This window comes from Thunnus albacares, chromosome 16 (genome assembly GCF_914725855.1).
Source record: "Thunnus albacares chromosome 16, fThuAlb1.1, whole genome shotgun sequence".
Taxonomy (NCBI): domain Eukaryota; kingdom Metazoa; phylum Chordata; class Actinopteri; order Scombriformes; family Scombridae; genus Thunnus; species Thunnus albacares.
In genome coordinates, this window is record NC_058121.1 from 28,981,331 (window position 1) to 29,000,817 (window position 19,487).

Genomic DNA, 19,487 nt, shown 5'->3' on the forward strand with positions numbered 1-19,487 from the left:
ATCATTTCCTCTGAGCAGATTCACGACCACACAAGTCTCACAGCGCTGATTCATTTCATTGTACCAGAGAAACTTGGCAAGCAGGTCTTATATTTGGCAAAATTAATTAAAGGGCTGCGTGTGCGTGTGTGTGTGTGTGTGTGTGTGTGTGTGCGTGTGTGTGTGTGTATGAGGGACTTAATGACTACAGCATGTGTACAGGTATGTAGTTTGGTTTTATTTGGAACAGAAATATAAACCAGAAATTAATGTTCAAAGAGGTAAAAAAAAAAAGAAAAAAATATATAAATAATATAACTAGACATCAAACTGAGTCTAACAAACATTTCAAAGGTAAAAGGTTGAACTTTTATTCACAATATTTAAGCCAAATCAAAACCTGTCTGTCTGTCTGTGCTGAAGAAGACTGTATGAAACGGTTAAAGGCTGGAAAAAGCTGGTAAGTGGAGCTTGAGTTGATCATCACTGTGAGTATCAAAGTGATTCAGGTTGTGAGAATAAGATGCACAAAGCTTTGGACACACTTAGATGTTTATATGTAAAGTATATAAAGAAATGATTCTGCGTCTTAGCCAACAGAACCATCAGAAAGCTTAAAACCAGCCTGTTTATTTACATTATGGAGATACAAGTTTTCCACAGGACAGAAACCTGCAGTGTTCACACAAAGACTGGAAATGGAGGGTGGGAGTAAAAACAAAGAGCTTTCCTGTTGTTTGTCCCGAACGAGGCAGAGAGACGACAGACACCCAGCAGACAGCAGGGATGTCTTAAAAAACTGAGATTTAATCTTCTCTGTTTCTAAGCGGAGAGAATCCTGCTGCTGCTGCTGCTGCTGCTGCTGCTGGACCACATCTCTGAGGGAAGCAAGGAGGGTCAGGAGGGGAAGAAGAGGAGTGAAAGGAGTGAGGAAGGCCGGAGGAGGAGAGTACAGAAGTCAGACGGTGGTGGACAGAGAGGGAGGGAGAGAGAGAGAGAGAGAGAGAGAGAGAGAGACTCGGAGGTGCAGTTTCTTGCTGCTGAAGGGAAAAAGCAGAAGTTTGGAAGCAGAAATGGGACCGGCCGCCACCTCGCTCGCTCTGCTGTGTTTGTGCTCTCTGGGTGTGTGTGTTCCTACTGGGACGGCCGACGCTGCACCGACACAGGTAAGAACTGTATGTTTCTGCTCGTGTGAATGTGTTCTTTATAAATATGACTTTTTTTTTTTATTATTGGGAATGTTGCTGTTACTGTTTGTGTTTTACATTCTCAGTCAGGCTGTTTGTTTTGGGTGAAACACTGAACCCATTCACACAGTGTATGTACATGTGTGTGTGTGTGTGTGTGTGTGTGTACCAGGTATGCTGTTGAGCTATAAATCCGTCATATATAATGGGAAAGTAACGCACAGCGAGGGTTTAATGAGGCGCTGATCACTGGACGTGGACTTGAGAAGAGGAAAAGAATGTCACACTCGGCTCCATGTGCATTCCTCTTTTATTTAGATGACGTTTCGGCCCTCTGACGTCCTTCAAGATCAACAATAACAGTAGGACTCAGTCACTGGTATGTTATGTAGGACACACCCTAGTAACACATCTGATGGTGGTTAGATAATCATGTTCCAATATCAGGGTGAGAAAAAACAATCAGGAGGCCTTCAGCCAATCAGAACTCTTAACAAACAGTGACAGGAACCATTATGTCTAATACCACATATAGACATTTAAATTTTACATTACGTTTTTTTGGTTAAGTGAATTCAAAAATCCATTTATTTAGAATAGATTTCTAATAGATATACAGAAAAAGATCAACCTCAGCTCTACACGAACATCATGAACAACTTCATCTAAATATCCAATCAATAGAGGAACATTACAGAAACACTTCAAGTCATAATCTATAATCAATCCATGAGGTGACAGAGTTCTCAGATGGTGGATCCAACAGTGATACCTTCTCAATACCAATATATCTCAGAGAGGAAACAGAATGTGCTGCTACTGAATAATTCATGTTGTTGCATCTAATAGTTCTTCTATGTTCAGCAATACGAGTTTTCAGTCTTTCCAACGTATGAAAGGCAAGTGATGAGATAAATGACTCCTTTTATAGGGATGTTTTTACCTGTGTGAGGATGTTTAAAACTGTTACAACAGTAAGTATAATTACACTGACTACAACAACCACAGCGACGGTTGTTGTCAGGGATACGTGTTAGCTCGGACTGGTACTGATTGAAGAGGAGGTAAATATGAGGGAACCAGGTGGTCTCTCAGGTTTTTACCTCTTTTATAAACCATGAGAGGTCGTTCTTTGTTTTGTTATTATTCCCTTTATCTGTTCTGCATCGTTAGAATACTCTGTTGTAAATATTATACAGTCATTTGATCTCACTGTAGATTTATTGTTTAGAGATCTGACCTAGATCTGTCTTTTATTTTAATGGCAGCATTATTTAGGACAGCTTTCTTGTATCCTCTTTGTTTCTCATGTCACTCATGTTTCTGTGAAAATCATCAGTTTTCTGGCAAAACTGACTTAAAGGGAGACTATTTTTAATGGTAAGGGATGATTTTATTTATTGTCTTCCTCATACTGCACCCAAAAGTAAAAGAGCTCCACAGGATGTCGTCTATACAGTCAACAGAGCTGTCAGATCCCGACCGGTTACGCCAAGGATCATTTGAACTCAGCCAACAGCAAAGAGAAAGTATCATCTGCAGTGAATCTTTGTTCAACCAGTCACTGCTACAGTCTACTGAAGTCTCCAATGAACTATTCAACTTTTCTGACTGACTCATAGAGAACACCAGGTCTAAATCCACCTACATGCAATTACTCGATTACATCAGACAAAAATAGTCTCCCTTTAAAGACTTAAGGGGAAACTTTTTTAATGGTAAGAGATGATCCGAGTTTATTGTCTTCCATATACTGCACCCAAAAGTAAAAGAGCTCCAGAGAGCTACTTGTATCCTCTCAATCATCATTCTTTTCCCTTTTAATCTGCAAAACTGGCTAAGAGACTATTTTTTAATGTTAAAGGATGATCTTATAGTATACTTAGTAAAGTATTTCTGGCAGTAGGTTTTCTGATCAGATCTGTATACAAGTAATTATTCTCTCTAATGATCCATAAATCTAGAAAACTGATGCGTTTGTGGTCATGATCCATAGTAAATGGGTTGTGGACCCTTTTAAAAATCAAAACACGTGATCCGAGTACCTCTACCATAAGAATATATTCTCCTTGAAGCCATGATTAGAGTCAATAAACTTCAAACAAGTTAGAACATGATGGCTAAAGGAACCACCCATCAATACTCCACATTTATGAATATAAAAGGTATCTCAGAGCATCCAATAGTTGTGTTTTAAAATCAACTCAGCCAACTCCAGAGGACAGTTCTCTGAGGTCCGTCCATAGAAAGACCTTTGACCCTGGAGCAGGTCCAACGTCTTTCTCTTCTTCTCACGTTGCGTACAGCGTTTTTCCTCAGCCTTGACCTCCTCTTCTGACTGCTTATGGTTTGTTTGGATAAAAAACTAGAACTTGAGGCTGATGAGCGAAGATCAGTTTGTTTATGTGATCCGTTCAAGATTCCTTCAGAAATAGACGCTGCCTTCACTGCATCCTCTCTGTCTCTTTTGACCTTTTTGATTTTCATTTATTTGATCTCTCTACAGAGCTTCTCCTGCATGTCTTGATTAGCCTTGAAAATGTCATTGAACTTTTCTTCATTTCTGATTATTTGGGGTAGAGATGGTTTTTTTTCTCATCAATTGATTTGTCCAATTCATTTGTGTCTTTTTTAAGTTGAGTCATAAGATCACACCAGCGTCCACAGAAATCTTCTGTTTTTTTGCTCAGCATGGGTTCCCTCTGCCAGCTAAGACCTCAGGGAATGACTGCTTGTCTGATGTAATCGAGTAATTGCATGTAGGTGGATTTAGACCCGGCGTTCTCTATGAGTCAGTCAGAAAAGTTGAATAGTTCATTGGAGACTTCAGTAGACTGTAGCAGTGACTGGTCGAACAAAGATTCACTGCAGATGATACTTTCTCTTTGCTGTTGGCTGAGTTCAAATGATCCTTGGCGTAACCGGTCGGGATCTGACAGCTCTGTTGACTGTATAGACGACATCCTGTGGAGCTCTTTTACTTTTGGGTGCAGTATGTGGAAGATAATAAATAAAATCATCCCTTACCATTAAAAATAGTCTCCCTTTAAGTCAGTTTTGCCAGAAAACTGATGATTTTCACAGAAACACGAATGACATGAAAAACAAAGAGGATACAAGAAAGCTGTCCTAAATAATGCTGCCATTAAAATAAAAGACAGATCTAGGTCAGATCTCTAAACAATAAATCTACAGTGAGATCAAATGACTGTATAATATTTACAACAGAGTATTCTAACGATGCAGAACAGATAAAGGGAATAATAACAAAACAAAGAACGACCTCTCATGGTTTATAAAAGAGGTAAAAACCTGAGAGACCACCTGGTTCCCTCATATTTACCTCCTCTTCAATCAGTACCAGTCCGAGCTAACACGTATCCTTGACAACAACCGTCACTGTGGTTGTTGTAGTCAGTGTAATTATACTTACTGTTGTAACAGTTTTAAACATCCTCACACAGGTAAAAACATCCCTATAAAAGGAGTCATTTATCTCATCACTTGCCTTTCATATGTTGGAAAGACTGAAAACTCGTATTGCTGAACATAGAAGAACTATTAGATGCAACAACATGAATTATTCAGTAGCAGCACATTCTGTTTCCTCTCTGAGATACATTGGTATTGAGAAGGTATCACTGTTGGATCCACTGTCTGAGAACTCTGTCACCTCATGGATTGATTATAGATTATGACTTGAAGTGTTTCTGTAATGTTCCTCTATTGATTGGATATTTAGATGAAGTTGCTCATGATGTTCGTGTAGATCTGAGGTTGATCTTTTTCTGTATATCTATTAGAAATCTATTCTAAATAAATGGATTTTTGAATTCACTTAACCAAAAAAAAAGATAATGTAAAATTTAAATGTCTATATGTGGTATTAGACATAATGGTTCCTGTCACTGTTTGTTAAGAGTTCTGATTGGCTGAAGGCCTCCTGATTGTTTTTTCTCACCCTGATGTTGGAACATGATTATCTAACCACCATCAGATGTGTTACTAGGGTGTGTCCTACATAACATACCAGTGACTGAGTCCTACTGTTATTGTTGATCTTGAATAACACCAGAAGGCCGAAACGTCATCTAAATAAAAGAGGAATGCACATGGAGCCGAGTGTGTGACACTTTTTTCTGACATAAATCTGTCAGTCACATGATGGGACTCGGATAAAAAGTCCCACAATGTAAAACATTAGATTTTAGGGTGAAGACTTGGTTTGAGGTTAAGGGTAGGATTAGGGTTTGGGTAAGTCTCCAGGAAATTAATATAAACTCATGTAATACCCTCTAAATGTAACTGTGTGTGTAGGAGGGACTCATGTGTTGCAGAATCACAAGACTATCAGATTACTTTTGTGAAAAATGATGCTAAAAGTTCAATTAAAGGATGTCATCAATGTCATGTGAATGGTATTTGTTGGCTTATCTACTGTACACAATGACATCATGGATGGACAGATATGTTGAAGATAATAACGGTACAACAGCGGTTTAAGTCTGGTATTAATGATGACACACCCAGAACAGAGAAGCTGCTCCACCCGGCAGGTTTTTCTTCTCTTCAGGTTGAACATGTGTGTCAGACATCTGAGTGAACATGATCCCAGTGATACTGTGATACTGTATGATGATGATGATGATGGCTTTGCTCTTACTTACATGGTGCCAAACTAAGATGGGTTTGATTAACATATGAGGTTTAGTTTACTCATCATAAGGAGTTGTTCTCAGTCAAGCCTGGTAAAACAACCCTGATGCCATCATGGTGATGTCATCAGGGTTATCTTGAGGCTGAAGTTCTACTGACGTCTGCTAGATGCTCCAACTGGCTCCCAATCAAATAGCGTCAACTTCTCTGGAAACACTAAATCAGTTTTTGACCAGAGTCATTCTGGTCTCAATCTCTAAATTCAGGCCCTCTAATAAGTGTGCTGGTGTTCATTGTGGAATTTTTTCTCCGTTAATAAGATTTGAAGACTTATAGTAGCTTTGATGTCTGCTGTGTGGGAGCTAATTGACAGTTGGCTCACCTGCTAAAACAAAATTAATGTTACTGGATTACGTTACCTGCCCTGGTAGCAAAAATGAGCTAAAGTAGCTAAATTGGTCCGAGGTCTGAGGTAGGGGGGGTGTTTCCAGAGCATGAAAGGCAACAACCGCACTCCTTATTTGGAAGATGGCGCCGACCAGAAGCTGCAACTCTGAGCTTCAATGAAACCAGCAGGTGATGTCACACCTCACTACGTCCATCTTTATATACAGTCTACAGGATGGAGACTGCACATTTACACAGTCTATGTAATAAAATGGGGGTGTGGATGGAGGGAAATGTAGGTGTTTACCAGGCAGGGAGCTGCTAAGGGTTGCATGATGGGAAATGTAGGATCCAGTGTTTTTGACCCATACTAAGGACTAATAGTCAGGATATCTTGACCTTTGCTGCTTTGACTTTGTCCGTTCTTTTTTTGTTATAATCTGCCTCTTGTGAGATGCTGCAACTTCATGGAATACCCCTTTAAATGTGACAGAATCAGTATCTGATAAATGTTTACATAATTGTGATTTTTTTTAATCTCTATGTATGTTTGTGTGTGTCAGGCACTTGTGTCAGAGGTGAAGAAGACGAGGGGCGATGTTCCCGACATTCTTCCAGAGCCTGAACCAGAACCGACCAACCCGGTGTCAGACTTTGAGAACTCATACAACTACGTCTGTACGTCTTCATATTCACATCCAATTCAAATTTAAACCCTTTAAACTTACTACTAGCTCTTTACTTTAAAGTAGAACAGTAATATTCACTCTCTTATGTTCTCTTTCTTGTTTTTTTCCTCCTTTCTGTTCTCTCATACCATGTTATATTCTATTATATTCTACCCTACAGTGTCCAGACTAGCAGGTATGGACCAGGCAATCCATAAGCTGAATGTTGGTCACTACACCCTGGATGTTAAAGTCAGCCAGCTGATGGACCGTCTGTCCAGGATGGATTGTAAGACAGTCACATCATCGCACATAAACACTGATTACATACATATTTACAGATTATTTGTTATATTTTACCCTGTCCATGAATTATACATGTCTGGCGTTCCCTATGAGTCAGTCAGTAAAACTTTCAAGTGTACAAATAAAGGATTGTTGTGTCGCCCCCTTGAGACAAAAAGTTTTTTAAAAATGCATTAGTCTTCCAGATTTTATCAAAACTTGCAGTTCTGATGTGAAGTGTAAGACATTGTACAGAATGAATTAAACAGATGAATGAAGGATGAAACTCCATAATTATCACTAAATCCATCATGGGTTTAATTATAGTAATCGGTGATGATGCGATCAAGTTAAGAAAGCAGTGTCATTTGCCACTGAAGACATTTGTTGTGGATATTTTGGCCGACGGTCAGCAGTGGAGAAAGACGCACACGAGACTTTTGATGTCTTAATGCTGAAAATGTTTATTGATAGCACTCGGCCAAGATCAGTAACAGTAAACACCAGAGTGTTCTGCTCCGATGCCGTCTCTTTCTGTTCTGTCCTCTGAAGGTCCGAGTCTTTATCAGCCTACAATATGAAAAATTAGTCTGATTGGTTCACTAGTTTCTAAACAAGGGACTGCACTTTACCCATGACCGTTGTAATTTCAGCAGTTTTGGTTTGAGCGTCTGTCATCCACCCATCTGTGTAATTTAGCGAAGCCTCCTCTGACCTTGGTAACCATGGAAAACATCAGACAGTTGAAGTCTCAAGGAGAAGATATCTTCATCTCTGATTAAGAATTACAGTGTGACGTCAGAGCCAAGCTTGACCTGATGTGACCTCTAAAGATGGAAAGTTCCATAACAACATTCAGCTTAGAGTTCAAGGAAAAGTCATGAGAGGAATAGCTGCCCTGTACTGTCTCATGTTTTCTTCTCGTTTCTGTTGTTTCTCGTCACTAACGTGGCAGCTAAAGTCGGGGAGCTGGAGGACAGCATCCGGGAGGTCTATCAGCACAGCAAGGACAACCGCAAGGAGATGGGAAGACTGGAAGGTATCAAACTGAGTTATTTTCCCTCAGATCTCTTTCTTACACCCCAATTACTGCTGAACGCATGGTTGAAAAATGATCAGACTTCACTGTATCTAACGGACTATATATCTGTGATTGTTACAGAGGGACAGTATTCAAGATCATTTATCACAGTGATGAAATAAACCACAGCATCAGTCATTATTACGCGCTGTGTTTGATTTAAGTGGAGTTGCAAATTGTTTAAAAAAAAATCTAAAACAGGAGGGTGAATATTGGATTTACATTCATCAGGTCGCCAACAACAGACAAGTTAATGCTGATGTTACTCTGAGTGTAAATAAGCAACATTTACTGACATATTCACTACAACTACTTTATAATAGTTCAATATTGTGTTCACAGCTCTTTGTGCTGCTCCAATATAGCAAAAAAGAGGGAAAAGATCAATTATGACTCCTTTAAAGACCCTAATGAGATGCTGTCTGCCACAGTGTCTTCTCTGAAACTACCACTAGGGGGCCCCAAAGTCTGAAAGTTTAAAAATCTATGACAGTGGCTTTAAACTCCCACAATAAAGCTTCTACGTAATTGTGATAAAGCATCTGTCTGGTTTTCTCTGATTTTTAGGTTGCCAGAAGGGACGCAGGGTGGGATACAAATGTTATCTGGTCTACAATAGCTACGAGGACTACGCCGGAGCATCCAGGAAGTGCATGGAGCGTGGCGGCCGCATGGCGATGCCCCGCGACCGCAAAGAGCAGGAGGCGCTGGCCGACTACGTCAAATCCTTCTTCCACCCGGGGAACTGGCCCGTCTGGCTGGGCATTAACGACCTGCGATCTGACGGCATGTACGTCTTCGAGGACGGGACGCGGGTCTCATACTTCCAGTGGCGCAAGCACTTCCTGTCCAGCCAGCCGGACGGAGGGAGGCGAGAGAACTGTGTGGCGATGTCGTCGGACGACGGCGACTGGTGGGACCACTACTGCGATCGGGCCATGAACTATCTGTGCGAGTTTGACGACAGAGTGGCACTTTAAAAAAATGAACTCTTTGCAAAATAGCTGTACTCTCTCACTGCCTTACTACTACCTTACACTTTATATTATTAAATAACTTATTTGGCTTTAAAGACACTTTCCTCAACCTAAAGAATAGAAAGTTTCATCTTGTCACCTCTGACCTGCTGTGATGTCACCGTGTACCGACACACCCTGGAGTACACGTCTACATCACTGCAGGAAGGTGAAAGGTCAAACCACCGGAGGTCAGCAAAAACAAGATTTTCAGGGTTTAAGTTCCTCTTTAAAGTACAGACATGAGACTAACCGTGTTCATTTCTACATAGAGTAGAAACTTTTTTTAATACAAATATCTGTTAGGATTTAATTTCAGTTGGACCAGAATTGTTTACAGCATGATAAAAAAAACATTTAAATAGAATGTTAGGTTTTTACAATGAAATATATATTTTTAAATGCGCACAAATTATTATTCTGCTATTTATCTTGATTAGGGAGGATTATTGATGCAGCTGCAGTGATATGAATGTAAGCCAGTCAGGACTCAGCTGTGATTTCACACTTGGAATTCAAAATATTTGTTCAAGTCTCCAAAAAAGGGAAATGAAAAGCCGGGGAGGCACGTCTGGAAGACTCAGCACGCGTCGGACCTCCTGAAGATATAAATCAGCGTGTATTTGGGTTTAACAGGAATTAAGCAACACTTCTCTTTTACTTCTGATCTGATGAAACTGTTGTTTGAACAAAGTCTGGGTGCCACTTTCCTGTTAATCTGCTGATTCCTCAACATTTCTGGCCAGTGCAGACCAGCGTTTCGATCTCATCGCTGAGTCTGCTTTAACTCTCCCATTTATATAAAAACGAGAAAACTGTAAATAAAAGGCTGAATGTAAATGTTTTTCACAAATCTTTACTAAAGACTGACACAGTTTACAGCATCATTTTCTGAAAAAAATGTTCAAAAGGGTAAAACAATGATTTGCAACGATGATTTTTTTGATACTGGTGCTGATAATAAAATGATACCTTTTTGATATCTTACTTTGAGAATTATAGATGTGTTTTTTCCAAGGACTCCTCTTTCATTCAGTTAGATGTTGTCTAAATACCTGCAACCGTACAAGAACTTTGTCTAAAAATTGGCTAAATTGTGATTTAAATCAGGAACAATCTAACCAGATGTTTGATTACAGTTTGATACTCGATGTTCTTCTTCTACTTGATCGGTAACAACAAGGCATTAAAGGTTCAAAGATTGAATCTATAGCAGAGCAGCAATATCTTTGTACTGTAAAAATCTTAAAGTACAGTCTACAAACCAACCTGCATTAAAAACAGAGGATGAAGCAGCAAAGATTTCTCTTCTCATTATTTCTACAAGCCATGAAGTTGGCAGTGATGACACCATATTACATAATTTATGAGTAATAAAGTCATTTGTACCATGAGGACACCGAAACACCTTTAACGTAAACCTTGATAAATGCTGAACATTCAAGATCTGGTTACAATTGCAAATCACTGAAACATTTATATGATATAAAATTAAAAAAAATTGAATTACATTGTATTCCAGTTGTGCTACTTATTTGAAAATGCTGCCATTACAACACCGGCACAACAAAAGAAGAGCAGTCGTCTTTTCCGCACAGTTTAGCATCGGTCACGCCTCTTCATGATGTCATGAGTGTGAGACGTGACGTCATTAACGTGTAAGTCAAAGAGCCGCTCTTCCTCTGTGGTGTCAGTGCTGTTAAATAGAAACCTCTCTAATCCCTGACGTAACCCGGGCTCAGTGCGTCTGTCGCAGTTTTTTTTTTACGTATCGATGTTTCTACGCAGAGTCGGCGCCGCCCGCAGGTTCGGCCGCCTGCAGGATGAGCTGCACGGTCGGTCTGTCCAGAGGGTTTTTAGGCCGGTGAGAAAGGAGAACGTTCCCCGCTTCGTCCAGCAGAAAGTCTCCTCCCATCTGAAACAGTAAAACACGTTCAAGTTGCATTATTTAAAACTTCATATTAACACTGAATCAAATGGATATAAATGAAGAAGAATTATTACTAAACTCTGCTGCTCCTCAGAGCTTTTTAGCCTCTTTTGGTTTAATGTTTTTGTTTTATGTCCTGCACGTTGACTTCAGTAAGAGTACAGACGTATAAAATGGCAAAAACATATTTAAATGTAAAAGTTTTAAAGTATATAAGGAATATCTAGTCCTAACTATCCAACATTTTACTTTTGTTCTGAGTCATTTGTAACAGGATACAAGATACGTTACAGAGCTAACACAAAGCTATCAGAGAGAAAATAAGTCCAGTTTAATCACAAACTGTCTGTTACAGAAAAACTAATTAAGAAAATCTTCTAGTGCTTAAAACTGTAACTAAGAATCTGCTTTGTCTTTTGTTTGGAAATTTAGCTGCAAAATTTATACAAAGTTGTATCTTGATGATCATAACTCTGTTATCAAGATGTTAGGGTTAGAAAGTCTCAGGTTTAATGTGCAGCAACTGGTTTGAGGAAATTTGATTAATTTGAACTGTTTGGGAGTAAAATGCAGCACTGAAGCACAATATTAACTGACATGATTAACACAATCCTGCTTTATAAACAAATCTTAAGGTCTTGAGTTGTAAAGTCTAGTTTTTTTTATTTTAGGACCTTCATTTATTCAACTGATATTAAGTTTACATGGTGCAGATTCTAAAACGTGGCCACATGTACTAATCCAGACATAATGTAAACACAACACACGAAGAAGAGGAAGAAGAGAGAACCAGCAGCTGATTTTTTTGCCCCTGATGCTGCCTGATCAGATCGATCTGATCCGTTTCCTGTGTTTATGTCGTTGAGATCAGCGTCTCCAGCGTCGTCTGTCTGTACCTGATAGATGTCTTCCAGCAGGTGAGGAGGAACGTCTGGGAAGTCTCTGTCCACGGCTCCGTACTCTCCGTACTGCAGCAGGCAGCCGAACCTCATCACCTTGGTGTAGGACGAGCCGAGGCCGAAGCTCCTGTAGACCTGCGCCAGAGACGACACCGTTGGCTCATATTTCTTTCGGCAGGTTTATGGAATTAAAAGTAAAAGTTGAAACATCCGCTCTGGATTCGCCAATATGAAAAGTATTTGCTGGATGACCTGATTAGTAATCGGCTCTGTTTTGCATGTGGAAAATCTTCTCTGTCTCCATATTTGGTCGACTGCCCTCGTTTCCATCTCACATCTGCTAACATCTGGTGGTCGACTTTTCAGAATAGATGGTTTGGAGGTTTGGAAGCTTTACTTTTATGACCTACCATCAAACAGCTGTTAAATCCTCTGCTTCCCTCAGCTGCTGCTTTTTTTGTTGTTTGTGCTGATTCATTTCTGGTTTCCATAAGTTGGTTTCCTCTTTAATATTTATGTACCGTGACCAACCACCAGCGTTGAATAAACAGTATATAATAAAACTGAGTAAACCTCCTTTATAATATCACTGAAATGTTAAATGATTCAAAACTGCATCATCTTATAATACTAGTTGTATCTTTAGGGTGAAATGTTGAGTATTTGATCTTATTTATAATAAAAAAACAAACAGGTTAGACAGACTAAATTAAAATACAGGCCTCAAAGTAAAACCTCAGTGCAACAATAATTACCTGTGACTTCCAATTAGGATTAATCGCCTGAAAAAGGTTATAAAAGAACCTGTGAACAACTTTCTGACTTCTGGCCTGGGTTGTGTCTAATGCAACATGGCTCCACATGGTGAGGAACTGCCTGAACACGTAAGAAACCAGATAGTGAGACTTCATAAAGACGGGAGAGGATAAGGAGACATGATGTTTAAATACGGAGAAAACGGTGCATTTTTTAATAACAATGACGGCAGCAACACTACATGAGCATGAGTAACCAGGGTAACCAGGGTAACCAGGGTAACTTGGCTAAGTCGGCAAACATACATCCATGAGCAGGCTACACGTATGCTACAGCTAAGTGGTGCACTGCCAATAAAAGTGCTATTATTGTTCCATACGTCGGAGTTCGTAGATTGTTCCACTATTTTGACAGTAATTGTTTGGGTCGGGGAGCAAACAGAACCATTACACCCCTACGGGAGAGGGTACAAGATCATCAGTCGGCTGCTGAACAGAAGCCAAAACACAGCTGCAGGAAGACCCGTACTACCAATAACAGAAGGTGCAGCGGCCGTCCTCTGAAAATGACGGCACACACGATTCGCTATTTACGCAGCCTTGCATTGAAAAAGAGACGAGCAAGTGCTTCTGACTTGGCACAAGGATTATCTGTGGAAACTGGTGTTTCAGTGACTCCTCACACAGTGTGAAGGACACTGCAGGAAGTCAACCTCTACGGGCCACGTCCAACAAGAAAACCATTGCTCACTAAAACAGCACAAAACTGCTGCAAGATTAAACTGAACTTAAACATGAAAAGAAGCCTGAAGATGAATATTAGCAGCATGTTCTTTGTTCAGATGAAACCAAAATAAATGGATCAGATGGTGACTGCATGGTGCCGACCGTGAAACATGGAGGTGGGAGCGTGCTGATACGGGGCTGCAGCAGTGCAAAAGGTGTAGAGATGACATTTATAGATGGCACTATGAAAGCAAGGTTGTAAAACCCAAATACTCCTAGTCTCAGGAAAGGTTGGCAGGAGAGGAAATATGTCCCTGACCTGAATCCAACAGAACACCTTTAGAGTATTTTAAAGAGGAAGGTAGAGCAACAAAACCCCTCCAGCAAAGAGCAGCTGAAAAGAACCATGTGTGAAGGACGACAGAACATCTCTCAGCAGATTTGGGCAGAACTGGTATCATCCATGACCAGGAGGATCCAATCTGTCATCAGATATGAAGGCAGGCGTACTAAATATGACAAAAGTCTCACTAATGAAGGGTGTGGTGACTTTTGTTGCAGTTCGTTTTTAAATATGGACCTTTCATTACAGTCTGATCAGTCAAATGCATTGGTTTAATTCCTCTTGTGTTAAATGAAACTGTATTAAATGGAAAGGATTTGTAATGAACCTTTCTTTGTGGATCCAGCAGCATGTCGAAGGTGCATCCGGTCTGCTGCAGCCACAGCCCAGCCCCCGCCACGCCGCCGAAGGAAACCACCAAGACCCGCACCGACCGAGCCTCCAGCGCAGCCTGCAGAGGGCAAGAAAATAACATTTACAAGCTAAAACCTTCCTGTTTTTACTTCTTAAGGGTCTGTTTCACTCACTTCTCCACATTTTTGCTCAACTGCCAGGAAGTTATTTATGTCAGAGTCAATGAGGCTGAGTGAAGAAAGACACTTTGGAAACTTGTTGGAACCTTTTTTGAACCCAGAATGAAGGAAAAAAAGTCCAATTTTTTGATGTAAACATGTGACAAATACCTCTGAAGAAGTTTGAAAATGTCAAGTGAAGTTAATAATAGTTTTCCTGTTAAATTTAGATTGTTGGTCTGTGAAGTGTCAGTGAGTCGGTTGAAAACACGTCTCTGCCTTTTTAACGTTATAGATGATAAAAACTGAAGACGGTGGCTGATCCGACGCTAAATAAAGAACAAGCAGTGTTCCTGTACTGCAGCCAATCAGTGCTGTTATAATAAGTCTGATGAGGACAAATGTGAGAATCAGTTGTTTGGCTGCTTTGATCAAATTTTACAGGAGGATAAAGATGGAAACTCTAAACTTCCCCAGTCATAAATGGGGCTTTTTTCATAACCAGTAACCCCATGAACTGATGGTTAGTTAACGCTTTGGTCCTTGGACTCAGTTACACAACTGTGGGTATCAGTTAGCAGTTAGCCTAGCTTAGCATGCTAACGACTGCCTCTTGTTTTTGAGCTGTGTCTGTTTCTCAGTGTTACAGCTGTTTTCAGCTAAAGCTGCTTAGAAAGTCACATATGTGACGTCATAACATAATTACATTTATACAAGATCTTAAAAACTCAAGTGAAGAACATAAAGTCAAACTAAACTGACTCCAACCAGATTTATCTTTTTTTCAAGCAGCTGCAGAAAATCCTCAACATGCATCTAAACATCTTACAGGCTGTTGTAGAGACTGAAGTATCATGAATAGAGAGACGATCCACAAACCAGAATAAACTCTTTATTCACTTTAAGTCTGTTTTGACAAAACAAAATCAAACTTAAATTGTGAAGTTAAATCATTTGGAATAAAAACAAACGACGAGAAGTTCCCCTGTTAAAGAAGAACCTTTCACAACTCATTTACAACACTGTCACAACTCATTTACAACACATTAACGGCACATTGACCAACAGTCGAGCTGTCAGGGTGGAGTTATTTCCCCTGCAGTGATCCAGGGAGGCTAAACACTGCAGTATGTAGTCTATGCAGTATTAGCACCTTTTTTAATCCCAGGTTTCTCCTTAAACCTGGGATTAATGAATGGAGTCTCCGCCAGTGTACTGCGAGCTCGGCCTGAGTTGATCCCCTGCCGGGCCTGAACATCAGGGGATTATTTTTAAAAATGTATTTTAAGATGTGAGGCTGCAGCTACCAGAGCATCCCGCCGACCATCAGAGAGCAGGAAGAGAAAACAAGCACGACACCCGCGGAGACATGAGAGCAGCTGCTCGCTAACAGCTGCGTGTGTTTACAGCAGAGAGCAGGAGGGAGGACGTCTCACAGCAACACTTTCACTTTACACACAGTAATATATAACCGAGACAACATATCCATACAGACGCGTTTTAAACCGACAAGCACCGAGTCTGACTCTGTTATGAGCGAGATGCGGCGGCGGGAACATTCAGTAAAGTATAGCACGGTTGGCTTGTCTATAGCGCAGTATTAATTTTACCTACAGGACGCAGGTTTTATACACTAAAGGGACACAAACAGCTTTTTATGATCAACACAAAATGCAGTTTTAAATTTCTGCACGAAGCAGAGCAGCGAGATGATTCAAACGGTTAAAATGTGTTTTTCTGAATGAATAACTACCATCAGATTAAAGACAAACTGACCTGACTGGCCTCCAGCTCGGCGACGTGGTCTCGTCACGGTAGTCATCCAAAATGTCTGATGAGAACCAGCAGCAGCTTCTGTCTCTGATCCAGGTACCGACCCAGACTCACACTCCTATAAAAACACACAACACACAGCACTTCAAATTAGCTGATGGTCTGAGCTGGTTCATGTTGTTGTTGTCGGTCTCATATTGATCAGGACTCACTCTCCGCTGCGTCCATCAGTCAGCTGAGTATCAGGACTCAGACTGTCTGCCGTCTTTAGTCCTGACAGCTGCCCGTCTGTCGTCTGCAGACCTCTGTCCACACTCTCCAGGAAGGAGTCCCACTCACTCTACACACACACACACACACGTGCACACACGAGGGTAAAAACAAAAAGTTCCAGTTAAATCAAATCAATCATGTTCTCGGATTTAAAGTTACGAGTGCAGACAAATAAGTTATAATAAAGTAAAACTTAAACACGTGATTAAAAAACAACTAAACATCTGTTAAATGAGCACAGAGCAAAGTTCGGACCAATATGTTTTTATCTTAGCAAGGGCTAAAACGATCGATTATTTTCATTATTGATTCATTGATTAGTTGTTTGGTCCATAAAATGTCAGAAAATGGTGAAAAATATCTTGTTACTGTCATAGAAACCAGAAAATATTCACATTTGAGAAGCAGGAACAAGAGAATTGTGGAATATTTTTGTTAAAAATGACTCTAAACTATAAAATCAATAACCAAGAACACATAGAAACTGTTGAGATCGTTTTGCAGTGCATGCAAACAGTTTTTATGTTGATTTATGAGCTGCTGATTGTGTTGATTGTGTTGATTGTGAATCTAATAAATATACTTGTACAGTGCAGTTAAACTCTTGCTCATATCGCATCTTCTTCATGTGTTTGAAACTGAATTTTTACGTCTCAATACAAACTAAAAGTTCTGGTGTAGCGTTCGGACCTCCAGCTGCAGGAGCTCCTCCACCTGCTCTCGAACCGCCGCGACGCTGTCAAGATACAACACAAGGTGTGAGACACGCTTTCATCTCCATCAATGACTGATCAGATACACAGAGAGAGAGATATATCACGCTACTCAGGACCAACATCTACCAGCTGGAACCATGTTTATCTTTGTCTGTCTGTTTTCAGGAGTGTTTTGATGATGACATCACATTTGGATGTTTTCATGCTGAAAGTGTTTCAATGAGTGAAGATAAATATGATGAAAACAGGAACTGATTCATGGTTGAGTCTGTTCAAACACAACTGGTTCCAGTGACGAACAAACAGGTCGTCTCTTAATTCTACAATATAATTTAATTAATTATCTGCAGTGATGTGACACGACAGTTTCAGTTTAACTTCAAGGCTGCAACCAACGATTATTTCCTACATTAATTAGTCTGATAATCATTGTTTTGTCTTTATAATGTCAGTAATTAGTGAAGAATCCCAGTGTGACGTCATTGTCTAATTAACACCCCAAAATATTCTGTTTACGTCCAAGTATGACAAATAAAAGCATTAAATTCTCACATTTTAGAAGCTGGAACCATCAAAACTTTGGTTTTATTGTTTTACTGATTATTCAGTTGATTATCTGTTGATTGACTAACTGATTAGCTGTTGCAGCTTTAAAAGAAAGAAGCTTGTGAGCTTTACGGCCCTGAGTTCTGCCTCACAGGCTCTACAGGCTGCCGTAACCTGGACTGTGTTAAAGTCCTTTTTTATCCTCTAGATCCGGGTTTATGTTTATGATTATGGAGGAAGACTCATGAGACTGAGGAGTGCAACACCTGGGATCAGTTTTTTAGTTTAATGATAATAATTATTAATTTATAACCTCATCTCCATCACAAACATAACAACTGAGAATGATTTAAATACTGAAGGGAACGAGGATGTGACTTTGTTTATTATTATTATTATTATTATTATGATTATGATGATTATACTCACTGATAAGATTTCTGCCAAATAGCTTCTGCTTCACTCTTCTTTTTCACTCCGAGGCTGCTCAACAGGAACATAAAACAGTGACTATCCAGTATAAAAACAAACATTTAGACAGAAACAGCAGATAGACTTAATTAAACTAAAGCCATCAGTGCACTGAGAGCCCCCCCCCCCCCTCACCTCTTATAGAAGTTTGCTCCGGCTGTGATCAGGCCGAATAAAGTGGTGATTTTATACGGGACGAAATTCTCCAGAGAGGCTGTGTGAGAACAAAGAGACGTATTATTGGTTAGAAAGATTTAAACAATGTCATTGTGTTGGCAAGGAGCATGACAGGGATTACATTACACCACCTTCATGCCAGTGGGCCTTTTAATCCACAGACTCGATCACACTGATCTGCTTTAACAAATACACAAGAAGCAAGTTGTCCAGCCGAGATGTGAAATATAAAAAAGGACATTTGTGATATAATAATAAAATGTTAGAATAAATAGTGTAAATATGATCCCAGACTTCAGTCATTTTCCACCGTTTTCGTGCGTTCATGCTTATTTGGAACAAAACACAAGATGTGAAACATAAATAAACACTAAATCCGAAATAATCTGATATTTTCTTCAATTCGGCGCAAATATAATCAACCCAGACACACGAACTCAACTACAATTTTGTTTTTTTTATTATTGGTTCACATGTTTTTCCGGCTGTCTTCCGTTTAAACGCCCAATCAAACAGCACAGCTATTAAATCAATATTAAAGTTGATATTTCAGTAAATTAACTGTTAGTTTAAATCTTTTTTTATGCCGAATTACACATAAGATCAAACGACATCACACGAGATAGTAAACTATTTCCTCCGACGGAATTTTAAATTAAATGGAGACAAATCCCATTAAAACGTTTCATTTCCAGTGACGTCCGCCAGTAGAGGACTTCCTGGTCCTGCAGGTCTTACCTTCAGCATCCTGCTGGGCTTTCTGCAGCAGAGCTCTGCTCAGGTTCACCAGCAGACTCAGACCACCTGTTAGAGTCTCCTCTGACACATCTTCAGCCATGATCACCTTCCTCACCCTCCTCACCTTCCTCACCTTCCTCACACACACACACCGACTACTGTCAGCGACCCCCCACCGGTTTGTTAAACATGCGTCCTGATCATGTGACTACGTCACGTGGCGCCACAGTAAAACCTTAAACAAACTCTCAATGGATGAACCTTTCTTCTTCTTTTCATTTGTTTTAGTGGTAGTTGGCATCCAAAATGTCGCTTTACCGCCACCTACTGGATCTAAACCAGAATCTCCGCTCATTAAATTAAATAATA

General features: G+C 40.0%; 2 protein-coding genes across 3 annotated transcripts; one reads left to right on the forward strand and one right to left on the reverse strand.

Annotated features, from left to right (window-relative positions):
- Window positions 1-795: 795 nt before the first annotated feature.
- clec11a (C-type lectin domain containing 11A) lies at window positions 796-9,444 on the forward strand. The gene is made up of 5 exons (XM_044376450.1): window positions 796-1,145; window positions 6,773-6,887; window positions 7,059-7,166; window positions 8,118-8,201; window positions 8,811-9,444. Exons 1-5 carry the CDS (start codon window positions 1,053-1,055, stop codon window positions 9,221-9,223), a joined length of 813 nt encoding a protein of 270 aa, XP_044232385.1. The 5' UTR covers window positions 796-1,052; the 3' UTR covers window positions 9,224-9,444.
- A 651-nt stretch (window positions 9,445-10,095) lies between these two features.
- On the reverse strand, window positions 10,096-19,406 carry selenol (selenoprotein L). 2 transcript variants are annotated; one of them, XM_044376426.1, is made up of 9 exons: window positions 19,119-19,406; window positions 18,339-18,417; window positions 18,162-18,242; window positions 17,161-17,206; window positions 16,410-16,537; window positions 16,201-16,315; window positions 14,241-14,363; window positions 12,086-12,223; window positions 10,096-11,174 (listed from the first exon to the last, which is right to left on the reverse strand). In XM_044376426.1, exons 1-9 carry the CDS (start codon window positions 19,216-19,218, stop codon window positions 11,040-11,042), a joined length of 945 nt encoding a protein of 314 aa, XP_044232361.1. In that variant the 5' UTR covers window positions 19,219-19,406; the 3' UTR covers window positions 10,096-11,039. The 2 variants fall into 2 exon arrangements, with proteins under 2 accessions (XP_044232361.1, XP_044232362.1); XM_044376427.1 differs by having other exon boundaries at window positions 18,162-18,215; window positions 19,119-19,398.
- Between the last annotated feature and the right edge of the window lie 81 nt (window positions 19,407-19,487).